The 19460-nt window shown below is 52.5% G+C and overlaps 2 protein-coding genes across 5 annotated transcripts in view; one reads left to right on the forward strand and one right to left on the reverse strand.

The window, feature by feature from the left end:
• The window catches only part of DDRGK1 (DDRGK domain containing 1), a 14016-nt gene extending 3464 nt beyond the window's left edge, over window positions 1–10552 (reverse strand). The window contains exons 1-6 of the mRNA XM_017872606.1: window positions 10213–10552; window positions 8893–9096; window positions 5745–5857; window positions 5404–5505; window positions 1846–1968; window positions 1445–1483 (exon numbers count right to left, since the gene is read on the reverse strand). Coding sequence (XP_017728095.1) covers window positions 1445–1483; window positions 1846–1968; window positions 5404–5505; window positions 5745–5857; window positions 8893–9096; window positions 10213–10303 — 672 coding nt within the window. The 5' untranslated portion in view covers window positions 10304–10552. The remainder of the gene's footprint in view (window positions 1–1444; window positions 1484–1845; window positions 1969–5403; window positions 5506–5744; window positions 5858–8892; window positions 9097–10212) is intronic.
• Window positions 10553–15057: 4505 nt separating this feature from the next.
• Window positions 15058–19460, forward strand: part of ITPA (inosine triphosphatase) — a 23034-nt gene continuing 18631 nt past the window's right edge. For all 4 annotated transcript variants that reach the window (XR_001885738.1, XM_017872609.1, XM_017872608.1 and 1 more), the window contains exon 1: window positions 15058–16192. Coding sequence is in view for 3 of the 4 variants with exons in the window: in XM_017872609.1 (XP_017728098.1) it covers window positions 16127–16192 (66 nt within the window). In the remaining variant the exon portion in view is untranslated. The remainder of the gene's footprint in view (window positions 16193–19460) is intronic.

The following is a 19460-nucleotide window of genomic DNA, read 5'->3' on the forward strand; positions in this document are numbered from 1 at the left end:
TTGAGATGGAGTTTCACTCTGTTGCCCAGGCTGGAGTGCAGTGGCACCATCTTGCCTCACTGCAACCTCCACCTCCTGGGTTCAAGTGATTCTCCTGCCTCAGCCTCCTGAGTAGCTGGGACTACAGGTGTGCACCACCATGCCTGGCTAATTTTTGTATTTTTAGTAGAGATGGGGTTTCAACATGTTGCCCAGGCTAGTCTCAAACTCCTAACCTCAAGTGATCCGCCCGCCTAGGCCTCCCAAAGTGCTGGGATTGCAGGCGTAAGCCACTGTGCCCAGACAAGCTGGAAAAACTTCTAAGCTCCAAAAGAGTTTGGAGAACTCCCAGAGAATGGTACCTCCAGGGAGCCACCAAAAGTGAGGGCAAGAACTGGGGACCTTTCTTCTGGTTTCTGCAGAGTAAAGGGAGATGCTGAAGCTGACCCCCTCCTCTAATTCCACCTGGGAAGGCTTCCAGGGAAGGGGCTTCAGGACCATCTTACTGCCTACTGGGTAGGCGGGGACAAGTTCCAAACAGCAGCAGGCAAGTGTGAGAGATATTCTGCCTGGTCGCAGCCCCTAATCAAGTGTGCCAGGGTAGAGAAAGGGCTCCATGAGAGGGGAGTGCACACAGCCTGAGCAGACAGGACCCTGTCAAAGCTGCCAGCATTTCCCCCACTTAGGAACCCCAGACTCAAGGCTATGAGCCCAGTCCCTCACTGCCGGCAGGCGTCTAAACCCTGCTCTCTTTCAGGAGAGGCGGCGGGAGGATTATGCAAGCCCTGGGTCCTTGGCAGCCCCTAGTAGCCACCCCCACCACCGCCCCCGCTCCCTCTGCACTCCTTCCCTCAGCCGCCTCTGCACCTCTGAGTTGCACTTGAAAACCTCTCCCCTCATGGCATCCTTCGTGGGAGAGAAGTTGCTTAGCAGCAAAGCAAAGTAGGATGTGCTTATGCAACCTGGAGCAGCATCGAGGCGGCCTGCACGGTGGCTGCAGACAGAAGGGGACACACTGCCGCCCCACCCTAGACTCCAAAGGAAACACCATCCTGTTTCCTCTGAAAGACCCAAGTTCCCAGTCAGGAGCACATGGCAGAGGATGCTTGTTTCAACTCAGCGGAGCCTCAGTGTGACAGAACTGACAGAAAACACATGTGAAGAGACTTGAAAACACACTGACTCACTGAGCGTGGGGTCTGAAGAGCAGGGAAACTGTCAAACTGAGTGTGAGGAAGTGATCAAAGGCTTGCACCTCCCACACAGACCCAGGTCCTTCTCCACCTTCGGGGTCGGAGCGGGGAGAAATGCTCCTGGCCAGGACCCTGCAGCTCTGCCCCTCTAGGACCCCCTGCCCACTCTTGCATGAGCCTGAATGCACTGCCTGCAGCCCCCGCTGGAGGCATCCAACCTGCACACACCAGGCAGGAAGCTGACATTCAGGCTCTGTTCCGTGGCTGCTTACCTTGATGTAGTTGATGAACTCTGTCAGGAAGCTCTGGGACTAGAGAAGCAGAGAAATCAGGATGAGCACCCCCTAGCAAGGCCACAGGGTTCTGTACCCATCCACCCAAGCACCACCTGCTCACTTGAGGGCCACTTGCCTGCAGCCTGCCTTGGGCCCGCCCGACCACCTGCATGTACCACTTGCCTACACAAGCAGCAGAGCCTTCCAGGGTAAGGGTTTCGGAGGCACCAGCCTCTGCTGAGGACAAGGCCTCTGGCCGCTAAACCCTGCTGGTACTGACACCCACCCACCTCTCACTGCCTGGCCAGGGGCGTCTGGGATGGGGTGGCTAGCCTTGGGTCTGGCACAGGCTGCACTGATGGGTGCAGAGAGGGGCTTCCCAGGGGCAGCACGCCCACCTGTTCCTCAGTCATGGTCTCTCCCACGCCTTCCTCCTCCACCACAAAGGCCTCCTTCAGTTTCAGGTACTCCTCATGCTCCCGCTGGGCCTGCTCCTCACGGGCCTTCCTCTCCTCCTCCTCCTGTGGACACAGGAGGCAAAAGTCAGGAATCAGGGGCAGGTGCCCACCCCATCCCTGTTCTGGTTGCTGCTACCCCTGCAGGACACCAGAGCATACAGCCCAGGGTTTTCTCAGAGACAGAGCTCCTTCAAGACCCCCATTCCTCCATCCCCCAAGCTGAACAATGGGCCGAGGCCCCTCTTGTCATCAGTTGCATCATCACCTGGACAAATGCTGCTCAGCCCCTGCTCCAGCCCTCCATGCTCAGGGGATCTTAGCAAAAATCTGTTGAAAACCCCACCATGACCCCACTCTACAATACCCTCCAATCACCTGCCCCATCCTCTCCTTGTGTAACTCATTAAGCATACCCCGTCACGTCCAAACCTCATGAGCAAATGTGAACCCTGCATTTCCTCACCACCCACTCACCCAGTCAGCCCACTACAGTCTGGCTTCTGTGTTCCCAGTTCTACGAAACAACTCCTGCCACAGTCTCACCCATGCCCTCCACTCACCAAACTCAAGGGACAACCTTCAGGTCTCATATGCCTGTCCTCTCAGTGATCCTTCTTTCCTCCCTTGGCTTCCAGATCCTCCACCCTCTCCTGGATTTCCTCCTGCTCCTTGGGCCATTGTTCCCGCCTCCTTCATCATTCAGCCCTGCCTCTTCTCTCTCCTCCACATTCTCTGGGCCACCTCGCCCATGCCCAAAGCATCAACCCCTTCCTTGCCAGTGACTACCACACTTGTATCCCCACCCGAATCTCTTCTCCCAAACACATAATGGTCCATGTGACACACCTACTGGGCCATCTCACAGGCAGCAGACAGACCCTAGGACCTGCTCTTCTATGCTTAGACCTCCTCCTGGGTCCCTGGCTCGGTGAATCAACACAGCCAACTGGTCAGAAATGAGGTCCTATTGAGCAGTTCTTTCTCGAACTTCCAGGAAACTCCCCGGTCTGTCTATGTTGCTCCATCACCACTACCGCCTGGTACAACAGCCTCCCTCAACCCAACACATTTTCCAGAGCACTCAGAAAAATTTTCTTCAAACGGAAAGCTAAAGCTGGGGCAAGTAATATACAAGATGAGTCTGGGGCATCTTGCAGTGCCAGAAACTAAGTACTCAAAAAACAAAACGACGAGTGTGTGTTAAAGGTACACAGGAGCCAAATGAAACGGCTCCCAGTGGTCAATGCTGGGACAATCTGAACAACACAATAAATAACATGTTGCCGGGCGCAGTGGCTCACGCCTGTAATCCCAACACTTTCCGAGCCTGAGGCGGGCAGATCACAAGGTCAGGAGATCCAGACCATCCTGGCTAACATGGTGAAACCTCGTCTCTACTAAAAATACAAAAAAATTAGCCAGGCATGGTGGGTGCCTGTAGTCCCAGCTACTTGGGAGGCTGAGGCAGGAGAATGGCGTGAACCTGGGAGGCGGAGCTTCCAGTGGGCTGAGATCGCACCACTGCACTCCAGCCTGGGCGACAGAGCAAGACTCCGTCTCAAAAAAAATAAATAAAATAAAGTAAAATAAAATAAATTAATAAATAACATGTTACTGGATTACAACATAAAGTACAAAATAAATACTCATGAGTCTATACAGATATAAAAAAATGGCTGGTCAGGCACGGTGGCTTATGCTGGTAATCCCAACACTTTGGGAGGCTGAGGCGGGCGGATCACCTGAGGTCAGGAGTTCAAGACCATCCTGGCCAACATGGTGAAACCCCGTCTCTACTAAAAATACAAACATTAGCTGGGTGTGGTGGCAGGTGCCTGTAATCCCAGCTACTCAGGAGGCTGAGACAGGAGAATCGCTTGAACCTGGTAAGCAGACGTTGCAGTGAGCCCAGATTTAGCCATTGCACTGTAGCCTGGGTGACAGAGTGAGACTCCATCTCAGAAAAAAAAAAAAAAAAAAAGTCTGCATTAATATGTAATGAATAGGGAAGAAGAGACATATCTCCTGTAAGAGATTTCCAAATAATTTATGTAAGAACTCCAACTCCCCAACCTTTAAGTGTGGGCTGTGCACAGTGACTTCTTTCCAAAGAAATATGGGAAGAGGGGAAAAAAGCAGTCACATTACAGTGGAGAAAGCTGGCAAACAAAACCGCAGCCAGGCGACCAAGATTAACAACATTAGGGATAAGTGAAGGGGATAACCTGCGTGCTTAGTATGTTGCATTGAAGATGGAACTTCACTTATTGTCTTCTTCAGTCAGATCCATAACCCCAGTCTAACCATGAGAAAAACAACCAAACTCAAATTAAGGGATCTTCTACAAACTACTTGCCCAGGACTCCTCAAAATTGTTAAGGCTGGGCACAGTGGCTCACACCTGTAATCCCAGCACTTTGGGAGGCCAAGGGAAGAGGATTGCTTGAGTCTAGGAGTTCAAAAGCAGTCTGGGAAACACGGTGAAACCCAATCTCCACACACACACACACAAAATTAGCCAGGCATGGTGGTGCACACCTATAGTCCCAGATACTCGTGAGGAGGGGGATCTAAGGTGGGAGGATTGCTTGAGCCTGGGAGTCAGAGGTTGCAGTGAGCCAAGATCGTGCCACTGCACTCCAGCCTGGGCAATAGAGCAAGACTTGCCCTAATCAATCAATAAACAAAAATCTGAATAATGTTAGAGTTTAGTTACTAATAATGTGTCAATATTAGTTGTGAGGAATGTATTAAAGTGAGGTAAGATGTTAAGGATAAGGGAAACTGGTTATAGGGGAGAAGAGCCAGAATATTTAAGGTACATTAAGTGGGACAAATATTCAGAAAGGAAAACACCCTCTCTGCTAATTCCTCCCCCATGCTGTATTCTGGCTTATCAGCCACAGCACCCACATCCAGGATCCTGGGACAACAGACCAGTCAGAGGTCACAGGTCTTCCCAGCTAGGGCAGCCCTGGCTCTAACCCTACGTACCCGACGTTTTTATGCTGTTCCCTTTTTTGGAAACCTGGTTCTCAGAACAAAGGAAGCATCTGGCAAACAAATGTTCATTAGTCACCTTTACTGCAGTGGTCCCCATTCCCTGAGCACCTCCTCTATGCCAGGCCCTCAATGCAGCCACCATCTCTTACAATGATCTTTAACGGCCTCAAAGCCTTCAGCATCCAGACTCCCATCACCTCTCTGCCATCTTTTCCTCCTCTCCTGACTTTCTTTGCCCAGCTGCCCTGCCCGCCTCGCGTTCCTCACATGCTCTCTGAAAGTTCAATAGTCATGTGCACAAGAATCCTCACTCCAGGCTCTGCTTTTCAGCAGCTGCTTTTCCAGGCTGTGCTGGAGCCTAGGGACCAAATAAACCAGAACCTGCCCTTGTGCCAGTTCTATAGCCCACCTTCTATGCTGGAGGTGCCAAGGAGCTGCATAAGAAGCAAGGCTGCCTGGTCAAGGGAAAGAAGTCAGGGTCGGGGCTGGCCTCACCTTCTGCTCCTCCTCTAGGCGAAGCCGCTCCTCCTCCTTCTTCCACTCAGCTTCGCGCTGGGACTCGAGTCGTTTCCGCTCCTCACGTTCAGCCTCCTCTGCCTGGAGAGAGGTCTTCATAGGGGCACATCCCTCACCCCCAGCTAGAGTGTGCCCACCTCCCAGACAGACTAGGGAAGGCAATGCCTGGGCCAGGGCACAGACCCAGGCGGCAGGAGACAGAGTCAGGGAAGCAGCAAGCACCAGCCCAGCAGGCAAGGAGCCCTGAGTCTGCCTTAGGGGAAAAGGAAGGCAGGGCCCTTTCCCACTTCCCAGAGCTGCATCCCATCCCTCTGGCTTGCCTCACGCTGGGCCTTTCGCGCTTGTTTCTCCTCCAGCTTCCGCAGTTTCTTAGCTCCAATTTTCCCTGACACGTGAGTTTCCGCTGACTTCTCGATGTCTTCTTCCTCCTGGGCTGGGTATGGTCAAAGAAAGACAGTTCAGGTTCTGACCAGAGAGGACTGACGATGATGGATCCCCAATCCCTCGTCCCTCTCCTAATGGGGGGGTCCCCTTCCACCCATCTGCAAATGTCACTAACCCAGCTCTGCCCTCCAGAGGCATCTGCCATAAGCGCATGTGTGTGTGCGGGTGCATGAATATGTAGGGATGGAAGAATGGTGAGGGGCCCACAGGGCAAGGGAAAAGATGAGAACTTTGGGCTAGGTGCGGTGGCTCACGCCTGTAATCCCAGCACTTTGGGAGGTCGAGGCAGGTGGATCATGAGGTCAGGAGATGGAGACCATCTGGCAATCGTGGTGAAACCCCATCTCTATCAAAAATACAAAAACAGGGCCGGGCACAGTGGCTCACGCCTGTAATCCCAGCACTTTGGGAGGCTGAGGCAGGCAGATCACAAGGTCAGGAGATTGACACCATCCTGGATAACACGGTGAAACCCCGTCTCTACTAAAACACAAAAAATTAGCCAGGCATGGTGGCAGGCGCCTGTAGTCCCAGGTACTCGGGAGGCTGACGCAGGAGAATGGCGTGAACCCGGGAGGCGGACCTTGCAGTGAGCCGAGATCACGCTACTGCACTCCAGCCTGGGTGACAGAGCGAGACTCTGTCCCAAAAAAAAAAAAAAAAAAAGATGAGAACTTTAGATATTGCACAGTCATAAAAGGGAGGTATCAGGTTAAAATATGCAAGTGTCTCGGGGTCACAGATAGGGCTGCCTGGATATTTAAGGTACTGTGGCTAATGAGCCAGAATACAGCATGGGGGAGGCATTAGCAGAGAGGGTTTTTGTTTGTTTGTTTCTTTGGTTTGTTTTTGTTTTTGTTTTTTTTGAGACAGTGTCTCGCTCTGTCACCCAGGCTGGAGTGCAGCGGCGCGATCTCGGCTCACTGCAAGCTCCGCCTCCCGGGTTCACACCGAATATGTAGGGATGGAAGAATGGTGAGGGGCCCACAGGGCAAGGGAAAAGATGAGAACTTTGGGCTAGGTGCGGTGGCTCACGCCTGTAATCCCAGCACTTTGGGAGGCTGAGGCAGGCAGATCACAAGGTCAGGAGATTGACACCATCCTGGATAACACGGTGAAACCCCGTCTCTACTAAAAACACAAAAAATTAGCCAGGCATGGTGGCAGGCGCCTGTAGTCCCAGGTACTCGGGAGGCTGACGCAGGAGAATGGCGTGAACCCGGGAGGCGGACCTTGCAGTGAGCCGAGATCACGCTACTGCACTCCAGCCTGGGTGACAGAGCGAGAATCTGTCCCAAAAAAAAAAAAAAAAAAAGATGAGAACTTTAGATATTGCACAGTCATAAAAAGGGAGGTATCAGGTTAAAATATGCAAGTGTCTCGGGGTCACAGATAGGGCTGCCTGGATATTTAAGGTACTGTGGCTAATGAGCCAGAATACAGCATGGGGAGGCATTAGCAGAGAGGGTTTTGTTTGTTTGTTTCTTTGGTTTGTTTTGTTTTGTTTTTTTTGAGACAGTGTCTCGCTCTGTCACCCAGGCTGGAGTGCAGCGGCGCGATCTCGGCTCACTGCAAGCTCCGCCTCCCGGGTTCACACCATTCTCCTGCCTCAGTCTCCTGAATAGCTGAGACTACAGGCACCCACCACCACCCTCGGCTAATTTTTTTTTTTTGCATTTTTAGTAGAGATGGGGTTTCACTGTGTTAGCCAGGATGGTCTCGATCTCCTGACCTCGTGATCCGCCTGTCTCGGCTGGGATTACAGGGATGAGCCACTGCACCTGGCCCAAGAAGGGTTTTTTTTTTTTTGAGACGGAGTCTCGCTCTGTCACCCAGGCTGGAGTGCAGTGGCCGGATCTCGGCTCACTGCAAGCTCCGCCTCCCGGGTTTACGCCATTCTCCTGCCTCAGCCTCCCGAGTAGCTGGGACTACAGGTGCCCGCCACCTCGCCCGGCTAATTTTTTGTATTTTTTAGTAGAGATAGGGTTTCACCATGTTAGCCAGGATGGTCTCGATCTCCTGACCTCATGATCCGCCTGTCTTGGCCTCCCAAAGTGCTGGGATTACAGGCTTGAGCCACCGCGCCCGGCCAAGAAGCGTTTTTTTATCTTTGAATACTGGTCCCACCTAATGTACCTTAAATATCCTGGCTAATGAACTCCAGAGTTCTCTGGTTTCTGTCCCTGGTGCCAAACACCCAGAGAAGGGAAGTCCTATGAGGAAATTTATCCTGCCTCAAATCTGAAATCCTCCTCACCACAGTCAGGAATTGCTGAGGATTCTGGGCTTAGTCCCTGGCTAGGATTATCCCTTTGCCCACCAAAGCCTGGCTGAAAAGACAGTCCCAACACCATGACCACCTCAGGACCAGCTGCAAGTTAAAGACCCACTGACATCTGTGCAGCAAGGGTCTCTGAACCCAAGTCTGAGCCAAAAGGTAGGCAAAGTAAGGGCCTCTTTGTGAGCTAAAGGGATAATCCCCAAGGGTACAAGGCAAAAGCCTCAAATGCCCCCAGTTTCTGAGAAAGACCCAGATGCCCCCTCCTCAGGCTCAAGCCAGCTGTCCAAAACTGGAGAAGACAATCGTGAGGGCTCTCCTGGTCTCCCGGAAGCAGGGATATGGAGACCTCTGTGTCAACAGAATGTCTCCATCTTTAAACTGTTTTCCTGGGGTTGTGGGTGACCCCACTCCAGACACTCTGCCTCTAGGGTGAAATCCTCAGGGAATGAGTGTGCCCATAACAGGAAGGGTGCGAGGATAGAAGGGGTAAATTGAGGAACATTCTGAATCAATCTGAAGACCCTTGCCCTCTGCTTGGACACTGAGAGCCAAGATGAAGGAAGAGGGGGTTGACCCAGTGGAACAAATGCCAGGTCCCAAGTCTCCCCCTACTCTACCGTGTGGCTCCCAGACGTCCCTCCTACCCTGAGGCTTCATACCCTACTCCCCCACTTAGTTTTGGGGGCCCCTTTATCTCCCCCTCCAACCCAGACCCTCTCCCCACCAGGCTAGGCTCCTCTCACCTAGGATGACAGCTTCCTGCTCATTCTCATCTGCTTCTGCCCAGGCCACCCGCTGGGCTCGACGCTGGGCCTGTAGGCGGCTGCCCAGGTCCCTCCGGCGCCGAGGCCTGCCTTCAGCTCTGGGCTCCTCAGGTTGCAGGGGCCCGGGCTGGGCCACCCGGCCTGCTCCTGCCAGCTCCTCATTGTGCAGTGACTCTTGGCTGGCTGTAGGGAAGACAGAAATGACAATGCTGCCTGGAAGCCCAGCCCGGCCCATGGCAGGAGGAGCGACAGCCTGGAAGCCTCACCTCCTCTGCTCAGTAGTCTGCTGCCCACAGCACAAAGGCCCGACTTCTCAGTCTGACTGGCAAGGCCTTTTCCACCAGGCCCACAGCTTGGTCCCAGGCGGTGGCTCAGCCCTTCCCTGGGGCCTGTATGAATACTCTTCTCTCCTCTCCCAGCTCCACCTTTCCAGCTGGCCTGTCAGGAGTCCCCTATCCTGATGTCCCCAGCTCTCATCGAGTACCCCCTGCAGGAATCCATTGATTTCTCGCCTAACACCACCTGTGGTTTTACCTGGCTCCCCAACCAGAGAGTTCACTTCTCGGCGGTAGCCGAGCCTCCCCCTGGAAGACCCACTAGCTCTCCGCCTTTCCTTAGCGTGGTCCTCCCGCCCCTGGGAGCGCGCAGGTGCTCAGAGGCAGCTTGTGGGCCCAGGGAGCAGGAAGACACACAAACCCGCCCGCTGACCAGAAATGGGGGGAAAGAGGGAGGATGGGTGTATCTCTTCTGTGTCCTGGCCAATGACACGGCCTTTTGATCGGGGTGCAGATTAGGGAGGGAGCGTGGGCGCTCTCTTTGGCGGGAAAGGATAGAGCTTCAGGAGTTTCCTGGAGCCGTCTCGCCCTTCTCCAGCTCGTAGGGGGCAGGCAGAAAATATTCAGATGCCCCCTTCCTGGCACCTGCTCTGGAGCCAGGCTGGGAGGAATGGGAAACCCCTGCGGCCACCTTAACAGGCGCAGAGGAAAAGGGCCCAGACGGTGACGGATGGGAGTGGGCGCCGGCCAGGGCCTGAGGCCTTTGGAGGTATGGAGTTCCCGGGAATGAAGAGAGGGATGAGGCCAGACTCTGGCTTGGGGTCGAGAGAAAGGGGTAGCAGCGCGGCCACAGGTTCCAGGCAGGGCACTACGGACGTCCCAGCGGGCCCACGACGCGCGCCCATGGATGCGCATGCGCCCCGCCCGCCCAGATGCGCACGCGCAGGAGCCGCGGCGCGACGGTCCACAAAGGCTCAGGCCAGAAAACCGGTACCACCAGCCCTGGCGCAGCGGCATCTCCTACCTGATGCCGCCCGGCCCCGGCTGCGAGTCAGGAAGAGGATAAAGCCGACTAGCAGAGCCGCCGCTACCAAGTACCACACGGGCGCCACCATGACGAGGCCCTCTGTGCAGAACAACTGCGTCCACCCTAAGGCCGGAATCTCCTAGGCCCCGCCCCCATTCCCCAGTCTAGACTCCGCCCACTACTCGGAGCCCCGCCCAGCCGCACTTCACAGAGAGGCTTTAATGTAAAACATTAAAATGAGTTTGGGGGGCGTAAAAAAACTCATAATGTTGAGAGGAAATTATTGCAGATGGTATGTACAGTGGAAAATATCTATGTATGTTTTTTTTGAAACGGAGTCTCTGTGGCCCCGGCTGGAGTGCGGTTGTGCAATCTTGGCTCACTGCAACCTCCACCTCCCGGGTTCAAGCGATTCTCCTGCCTCAGCCTCCCGAGTAGCTGGGACTACAGGCGCCCGCCACCACGCCTGGTTAATTTTTGTATTTTTAGTAGAGATGCGGTTTCACCATTTGGCCAGACTGGTCTCGAACTCCTGACCTTGTAATCCACCCACCTCGGCCTCCCAAAGTGCTGGGATTACAGGCGTGAGCCACCGCGCCCGGACTCTGTTTTAAAATCACTAAATTTTAGTGATTTAAAATCCCACATAGTGTTTATGGAAACAACCTTGGAAAAAGTACGAAGAGGCTTGGGACTGATGCATACCAACTTCAGGACAGCGATTGCCTATAGGAGGAGGGAAGCAGGTTGGGGTTAAGCCCTGAGCTTTAGCTATATCTGTGACATTGAATTTCTTTTTCTTCCTTCCTCCCTCCCTCCCTCCCTTCCTTCCTTCCTTCCTTCCTTCTTCCTTCCGGAAGGGGAGGGGAGGGCAGTACTGGAATTTATGAAGCTTTTTGTATGCATGATAACAGTAGTAAAAATTTCAGGAGCCAGGCACAGAGGCTCGTCTGTTAACCCAATACTTTGGGAAGTCTAGGTTGGGGGATCCCTTGAGCCTAGGAGTTGAAGACCAGCCTGGGCAACATGATGAAACCCTGTCTCTATAAAACAAAATACAAAAATTAGCCAGGTGTGGTGGCATGCACCTGTAATTCCAGCTACTTGGGAGGATGAGGTGGGAAGATCACCTGAGCCCAGGGAGGTCGAGGCTGCAGTGAGCCATGATCATGCCACTGCACTCCAGCCTGGGTTATAGAGAGACCCCCATCTCAGAAAAATAAAAAATAAAATAAATAAAATAAAATAAATTCAGGACCATTGAACAACAGTGAGAAAGGGGTTTGAAAAAATATGGGCCAGGCGAGGTGACTCTTCGCCTGTAATTCTAGCACTTTGGGAGGCCGAGGCAGGCGGATCACTTCAGGTCAAGAATTCAAAACCAGCCTATCCGACATGATGAAATCCCATCTCTACTAAAAATACAAACAATTAGCGGGGCATGGTGGCACACGCCTGTAATCTCAGCTACTTGGGAGGCTGAGGCAGGAGAATCACTTGAACCCAGGAGGCGGAGGTTGCAGTGAGCCAAGATTGCACACTGCACTCCAGCCTTGGCAACAGAGCGAGACTCCGTCTCAAAAAAAAAAAAAAGGAGAAACAAAAAAACCAGGTTCCTTATATGAGGATTTCCATCAAATGAATGTTTCTGCAGCTTCTGGAGTTCTGCTTAAAATGTGTTTCTCTAATTTGCCTTTTTTGTTTTTTGACTTGTACCACCTCTTGAGACACAGAAGCAGCTTCATCTGGCCTGGGATCTGAAGAGAAACTGCTTCTCGTCCTGAACGATCAATTCCTTGGCTTTAGAAAGTTAATTAGGCCGGGTGTGGTGGCTCGTGCCTGTAATCCCAGCACTTTGGGAGGCTGAGGTGGGCGGACCACCTGAGGCTGGGAGTCTGAGGTCAGCCTGACCAACACGGAGAAACCCCGTCTCTATTAAAAATACAAAATTTTTTAGTAGAGTGTGATGGTGCATGCCTGTAATCTCAGCTACTTGGGCGGCTGAGGCATGAGGATTGCTTGACCCTGGGAGGCAGAGGTTGCAGTGAGCCGAGATCGTGCCATTGCACTCCAGCCTGGGCAATAAGAGTGAAACTCTGTCTCAAAAAAAAAAAAAAAAAAAAGGTTATCTAAGGCTGGCACGATGGCTCATGCATATAATCCCAGTACTTCGGGATGCTGATGTGGGCAGATCACTTGAGGTCCGGAGTTCAAGACCAGCCTGGCCAACATGGTGAAACCCTGCCTCTACTAAAGATACAAAAATTGGCCGGGTGTGGTGGCTCACGCCTATAATCCCAGCACTTTGGGAGGCCGAGGTGGGCTGATCACGAGGCACGAGGTCAGTAGATCAAGACCCATCCCGCTGGCTAACACACAGTGAAACCTTGTCCTCTAACTAAAAAAAATACAAAAAATTAGCCCGGGCGTGGTGGTGGCAGCCATGTAAGCGCAGCTACTCCAGGAGGCTGAACAGGAGAAATGGGCCGGGGACGGGAGGCCAGGTCTTAAACAGAAGGGAGCTGCAGTTAGCCCGAGATGATGCACCACTGCACTCCAGGCTGGGCGACAGAACGAGACTCTGTCTCAAAAAAAAAAAAAGAGCCAGGCGCAGTGGCTCACGCCTGTAATCCCAGCACTTTGGGAGGCCGAGGCGGGCAGATCACAAGGTCAGGAGATCGAGACCACAGTGAAACCCTGTCTCTACTAAAATACAAAAAATTAGCCGGGCGCGGTGGTGGGCGCCTGTAGTCCCAGCTACTCGGGAGGCTGAGGCAGGAGAATGGCATGAACCCGGGAGGCGGAGCTTGCAGTGAGCCAAGATCGTGCCACTGCACTCCAGCCTGGGCAACAGAGCAAGACTCCGTCTCAAAAAAAAAAAAAAAAGAAAAATACAAAAATTAACTGGGCATGGTGGTGCATGCCTGTAGTCCCAGCTACTCAGGAGGCTGAGGTGGGAGGAGTGCTCGAACCTGATAGGCAGAGGTTGCAGTGAGCAGGGACCATGCCACTGTACTCCAGCCTGGGCAACAGAGCAAGACTCCATCTCAAAAAAAAAAAAAGAAAAGAAAAGAATGAAAAAGAAAGTTATCTGTGGAATTGTAATTATGGATGTCAGTTGTGATCTTTTTGTTTGTTGGTTTTTTGAGACAGGGTCTCACTTGCATCACCTAGGCTGGAGTACAGTGGCACACTTGCCTCATTGCAGCCTCGACTTCCCAGGCTGATCCTCCCACCTCAGCCTCCTGAATAGCTGCGACTACAGTTGTGTGCCCCCAAGCCTAGCTAATTTTTTGTATTTTTTGTAGAAACTGGCTTTCACCATGTTGTCTAGGCTAGTCTTGAACTCCTGGGATCAAGTGATCCAGTGTACCCAAGCTAGTTGTGATCTTACATTACAGAACACCTACTATGTACCAGGCACTGGAATTTAAGAATGAGAGGTGAGGCTGAGTGCAGTGGCTCAAGCCTGTAATCTCAGCACTTTGGGAGGCTGAGGTGGTGGGGAGGGATCTCCTGAGGTCACGAGTTCGAGACCAGCCTGGTCAACATCGTGAAACTCCCACCTCTACTAAAAATACAAAAATTCACTGGGCGTGATGGTGCATGTCTGTAATCCCAGCTAGTGGGGAGGCTGAGGCAGGAGAATCCCTTGAACCCGGGAGTCAGAAGTTGAAGTGAGCCGAGATTGTGCCACTGCACTTAAGCCTGGGCGACAAGAGCGAGACTCCATCTCAAAACAACAACAATGACAACAAAAAATACAGTGGCTCACGCCTGTAATCCCAGCACTTAGGGAGGCCAAGGTGGGCAGATCACGAGGTCAGGAGTTCAAGACCAGCCTGGCCAACATGGTGAAACCCCGTCTCTACTAAAAATGCAGAAATTAGATGGGTGTCGTGGCGGGTGCTTGTAGTCCCAGCTACTTGGGAGGCTGAGGCAGGAGAATTGCTTCAACCCGGGAGACAGGTTGCAGTGAGCTGAGATCATGCTATAGAACTCCAGCCTGGGTGACAAGAGCAAGACTCCGTCTCAAAAAAAAAGAAAAGAAAAGAAAAGAGAGGTGAGCAAAACAGATATGGTTTTACCATTAGAATTTTAGAAGAGAGGCCGGGCGCGGTGGCTCAAGCCTGTAATCCCAGCACTTTGGGAGGCCGAGACGGGCGGATCACGAGGTCAGGAGATCGAGACCATCCTGGCTAACACTGTGAAACCCCGTCTCTACTAAAAAAATACAAAAAACTAGCCGGGCGAGGTGGCGGTCGCCTGTAGTCCCAGCTACTCCGGAGGCTGAGGCAGGAGAATGGCGTAAACCCGGGAGGCGGAGCTTGCAGTGAGCTGAGATCCGGCCACTGCACTCCAGCCCGGGTGACAGAGCCAGACTCCGTCTCAAAAAAAAAAAAAAAAAAAAAAATTTTTAAAAGAAAAAAAAGAATCACACAAATGAATTTTTATTTGCAGTGGAGAGGTCAGTGCTATGCAAGCAGATGAAAGGGAGCTCAGGGAAGGTTTTCCTGAGCTGGGGCTTGAGCTGGCTAAGATCCAAGAAAGGCATCCATGTAGGGTGGGCCGTTTTTCTTCTTTTCAGGCTCCTCAGGGTAACTGATGTCTTCCAGGCCCTCATCTGCCCCCAAATTCCCATGGCCACTCTTCTAGGTACTCTGCATAATGGTGTTTCTGCTTCAATAAAAGAAAACAGGTCACCACCCAAAGCAGTGGTTCCCATGCTTTTTTTTTTTTTTTTTCAGACGCAGTTTTGCTCTTGTTATCCAGGTTGGAATCCAATGGCACGATCTCTGCTCACTGCAACCCCCGTCTCCCGAGTTCAAGTGATGCTCCTGAATCCTGAATTCTCTGAACTGGGATTACAGGCATGCACCACCATGCCTGGCTAATTTTGTATTTTTAGTAGAGACAGGGTTTCTCCCGTGTTGGTCAGGCTGGTCTCAAACTCCTGACCTTGGGTGATCCACTCGCCTCAGTCTCCCTAAGTGCTGGGATTACAGGTGTGAGCCACTCGGCTTTCTCACACTTTGATGAGCATCAGAATGGCCTGAGGAGCTTGGTAAGAACTCAGACTCCCTCCCTTTCTTGTCCATGGGCAGAAGTGGCCATTCAAGAGGTACTGACCCAGGGTTCCAGACGGCGGGCAGAAGGCTGAGTCTCTGGAGGAGCGAGTCAGATGACTTGCCGCAAAGAGAATATCAGCAGAGGTTCAGCAGACACACCTTTGAGAGGGCACTTCCTACTTTCAGTTGTGTTTGGAATGCAAAGGTCTGGCTGAAACGGTGGCCACGGAGAAGGGGTGACGGATTTAAGAGGCTGAAGAGATGAGGAAGTGAGGGAGTCTAGACACTGAGCTCTCAAGCCTAGGTGTGAAACCGGGTGAGAAGTTTGGGCTTGTTTTAGGCTATGCCGAGTTTAAGTTCACGGTCCGGTGGATCAGAGCTGGCGGGTAAGGCTGAAGGTGAGAGCAGGATGAGGGTTTGGAAGCCCTTGCCTAGAAGGAGGCAGTTTTTTGAGACAGCGTAGGACAGCGCAAACCTCCAGGATCACAGGGCTGCAGTCTTCTGCTTTCGGAGACCCCATTGCAGAGAAGAGCGAAACCAGGGGCGGGGTGGGGGTGGTAGTGATCTCTTCCGGTTCTTGAAGAGAGCGTCCCTTAGGCAGGAGGGACGGGTCTTGGAGCATTCAATCTTCAGGCTTGGGAGGCCCCCAGCAATTCGGACGCGGAGGGCTAGGCTGCCACCGCGAGCCTAGTCGCCCGATACGCGCCTTGGGATCCGTATCGGCTTTTCCCCCGGACCCCTGGCCGGAAACTGAGCCGTTCACTTCCGCCACCAGCCGGAAGTTTTCTGTCACTGGACGCCAAGGAGTTTTCGGTGGCTCAGCTGGGTAACCGGGGCTCACCATGGCGGCCTCATTGGTGGGGAAGAAGATCGTGTTTGTCACGGGGAACGCCAAGAAGCTGGAGGAGGTGCCGGGAGGGTGTTGGGGGCTGACTGGGAAGCAGCTGGGAATACGGCGGAGAAGGGGCTTCTGGGTGGAGGGAAGCACGTGGGAGGAGGCATGGAGAGAGAAGAGAAGGATGGGTCCTGACCCGGCTGTGTGGAAAGGCTGGGGCGCAAGAAGGGAGTGGCTGCGGAATCGGGGCGCCCCGGGGTTGGCGAAGGAATGAGTGTCTTGACAGATCCCGACACAGGGCTTGTGTGGTCAGCGACTGCGGGACCCAGAGGAGTAGCGGGGCCCTTATCAACCGCCCCGAAGGTCACCTATAGAAGTAGACCCCAACCCAGTGTCCCGATACTCTTCTGGGACTTATCCACATCCTGCTGCTGGGCCAGGGCTAGCAGGACCCACAGAGGACGTGGGGCCGAGTTCCACATTAAGCAATCCTCGCCCCACCACTGTCCTAAAATGTTCTAACCTCTTTTCGCGTGTGTGACGTGGGGATGATGCAGGACATTTGCTTCACAGCGCTACAGGCAGGAGGAGTAAAGGAGGCAGTGGATCTAAAGTTTCTGTTTGCAGGGACTCTGTGGCTAGCAAGTAACAGAGACACACAGGGAGTTCATGTAAGCCACCAGATGACTCCTGTGGGAATATAATGTTACCGTGTCCTGCAGGACCTGAGGTTCCCTCAAGAAGCTGACTTGTCCTTGTTCTCTCTGGATGCTGATCCCTATTCCTGTTCATATCTTTCCCCTTTCTTCCCTGTTGGGGGATGGAACCGTGAGACTTCTACCAGATATCAGCTCCGACTGGCTTTGCTTGAATCAAGTGTTTGCCCCTGTTCAATCAGCCATAGCCATGGAGTGGGGGTCATGTGTGGGGGATCAGGATGACACCCACTGGATATGTCTGAGTCAGACCAGCGGGGTGTAATCACTAGGGAAACCTACATTTGCCTGTCGTGTAGGAGGGACTGATGTCACTTTGGTGCCAGGACAAAGTGGCCTTCTCAGGAACCAGAGCCTTCTGCTGAAAAAAGGTTTGGGATCCTGAGGCCAGACCAGTCAGGCAGTGCCACCCTGAACAGAGCCCATGCAGGACAATGGGCATGAGACCCCAAACCTCTGGCTGAGAATATTGCCCTCATTTAAAGAAGGAGCTGGAGCCTGGGTGCGGTGCCTCACGCTTGTAATCCCAGCACTTTGGGAGGCTGAGGCGGGCAAATCATCTGAGGTCAAGAGTTCAAGACCAGCCTGGCCAACATGGTGAAACTCCATCTCTACTAAAAATACAAAAATTAGCTGGGCATGGTGGCACATGTCTGTAGTCCCAGCTACTCAGGAGGCTGAGACAGGAGAATCGCTTGAAGCCCGGAAGCAGAGGTTACAGTGAGCTGAGCTGACACCACTGTACTCCAGCCTGGGTGATAGAGTGACAGAGTGAGACTCCGTCTCAAAATAAAAAAAAAAGAAGAAGAAGGCGCTAGAGTAGCCAAGGGAGACTCCTTGGAGAACGTGGACTTGAACTTGGCCTAAAACAGGTAGTCTTTTTTGAGACAGAGTCTCACTTTGTCACCCAGGCTGGAGTGCAGTGGTGTGATCTCTACTCACTGCAACCTCTGCCTCCTGGGTTCAAGCGATTCTCCTGCCTCAGCCTCCCGAGTATCTGGGATTACAGGCATGCGGCACCACGCCTGGCTAATTTTTGTATTTTTAGTAGAAATGGGATTTTGCCATGTTGGCCAGACTGGTCTCAAACTCCTGACCTCAGGTGATCCACCCTCTATCCGCTTCGGCCTCCCAAAGTGCTGGGATTACAGGTGTGAACCACCTCGCCCAGCTGTGTGTGTGTGTGTGTGTGTGTTTTTTAGACAAGTCTCACTCTGTCGCCCAGGCTGGAGTGTAGTGGCACTATCTTAGCTCACTGCAACCTCCACCTCCTGGGTTCAAGCAGTCCTCATGCCTCAGCCTTCCCAGTAGCTGGGACTACAGGTGTGTGCCACCACATCCAGCTAATTTTTGTATTTTTAGTAGAGACAGGGTTTCTCCATGTTGGTCAGGCTGGTTGGTCTTGGACTCCCAACCTCAGGTGATCTGCCCGCTTCCGCCTCCCGAAGTGTTAGATTACATGCATGAGCCACTGCGCCTGGCGGAACGGGTAGTCTTAACTAGTGGTATGCCATTGGCAGACTGAGGAAACCTGTAGAATCTTTCTCAGGAAAATAGTTTCAAATGTACAAAATATACATGGTATTACAGGCTGGGCACTGTGGTTCATACCTGTAATCCCAGCACTTTGGGAGACTGAGGCTCAAGGAGGATCTCTTGAGCCCAGGAGTTCAAGACCAGCCTGGGCAACAAAGTGAGACCCTAGCTCTACAAATAATTAGCCTAAGCATGGTACCTGGGCCACCTGTGGTTCTAGGTACATGGGAGGCTGAGGCAGGAGGATCTCTTGGACCCAAGAGGTTGAGGCTCTAGTGAGCTGTGTTTGTGCCACTGTACTCCAGCCTGGGTGACAGAGAGAGAGATCCTCTCTCAAAAATAAAAATAAATAAAATACGTAGGATTACAAAGGAAATCAACTATAGTGAAGTACAATTATCAAAATGTTACAAATATTTGTGGTTTAGTTATATATACTTTATTAATGCATTAAAGGATTTAATCTACCAATGTATGAGTAATTACCTCTTTTTTTTTTTTTTTTTTTTTTCCGAGATGGGGTCTCACTCTGTTGCCTAAGGCTGGAGTGCAATGGTGCAATCTTGGCTCACTGTAGCCTCAATCTTCTGTGCTCAGGCAATCCTCCTGCCCCAGCCTCCTGAGTAGCTGGGACTTAAGGCACATGCCACCATGCCCAGCTAATTTTTGTATTTTTTGTAAAGATGGGGTTTTGCCATGTTGTTCAAGCTAGTCTCAAAGTTCTGGGCTCAAGCAATCTGCCCACCTTGGCCTCTGAAAGTGCTGAGATTACAAGCGTGAGCCACAGCACCTAGCCCCTTAATTTTAAAATATCGAGATAAATAGTATTTTGAGATATCTGCAGCAGTTGTAATGAGTTATAACAACATCTGTGATTTTAGTAGGTTTAAAAGTCACAGGAGGCCGGGCGCGGTGGCTCAAGCCTGTAATCCCAGCACTTTGGGAGGCCGAGACGGGCGGATCACGAGGTCAGGAGCTCGAGACCATCCTGGCTAACACGGTGAAACCCCGTCTCTACTAAAAATACAAAAACTAGCCGGGCGAAGTGGCGGGCGCCTGTAGTCCCAGCTACTCGGGAGGCTGAGGCAG

The sequence above is a fragment of the Rhinopithecus bieti genome, unplaced genomic scaffold, assembly GCF_001698545.2.
Source record: "Rhinopithecus bieti isolate Rb0 unplaced genomic scaffold, ASM169854v2 scaffold_7580, whole genome shotgun sequence".
Taxonomy (NCBI): domain Eukaryota; kingdom Metazoa; phylum Chordata; class Mammalia; order Primates; family Cercopithecidae; genus Rhinopithecus; species Rhinopithecus bieti.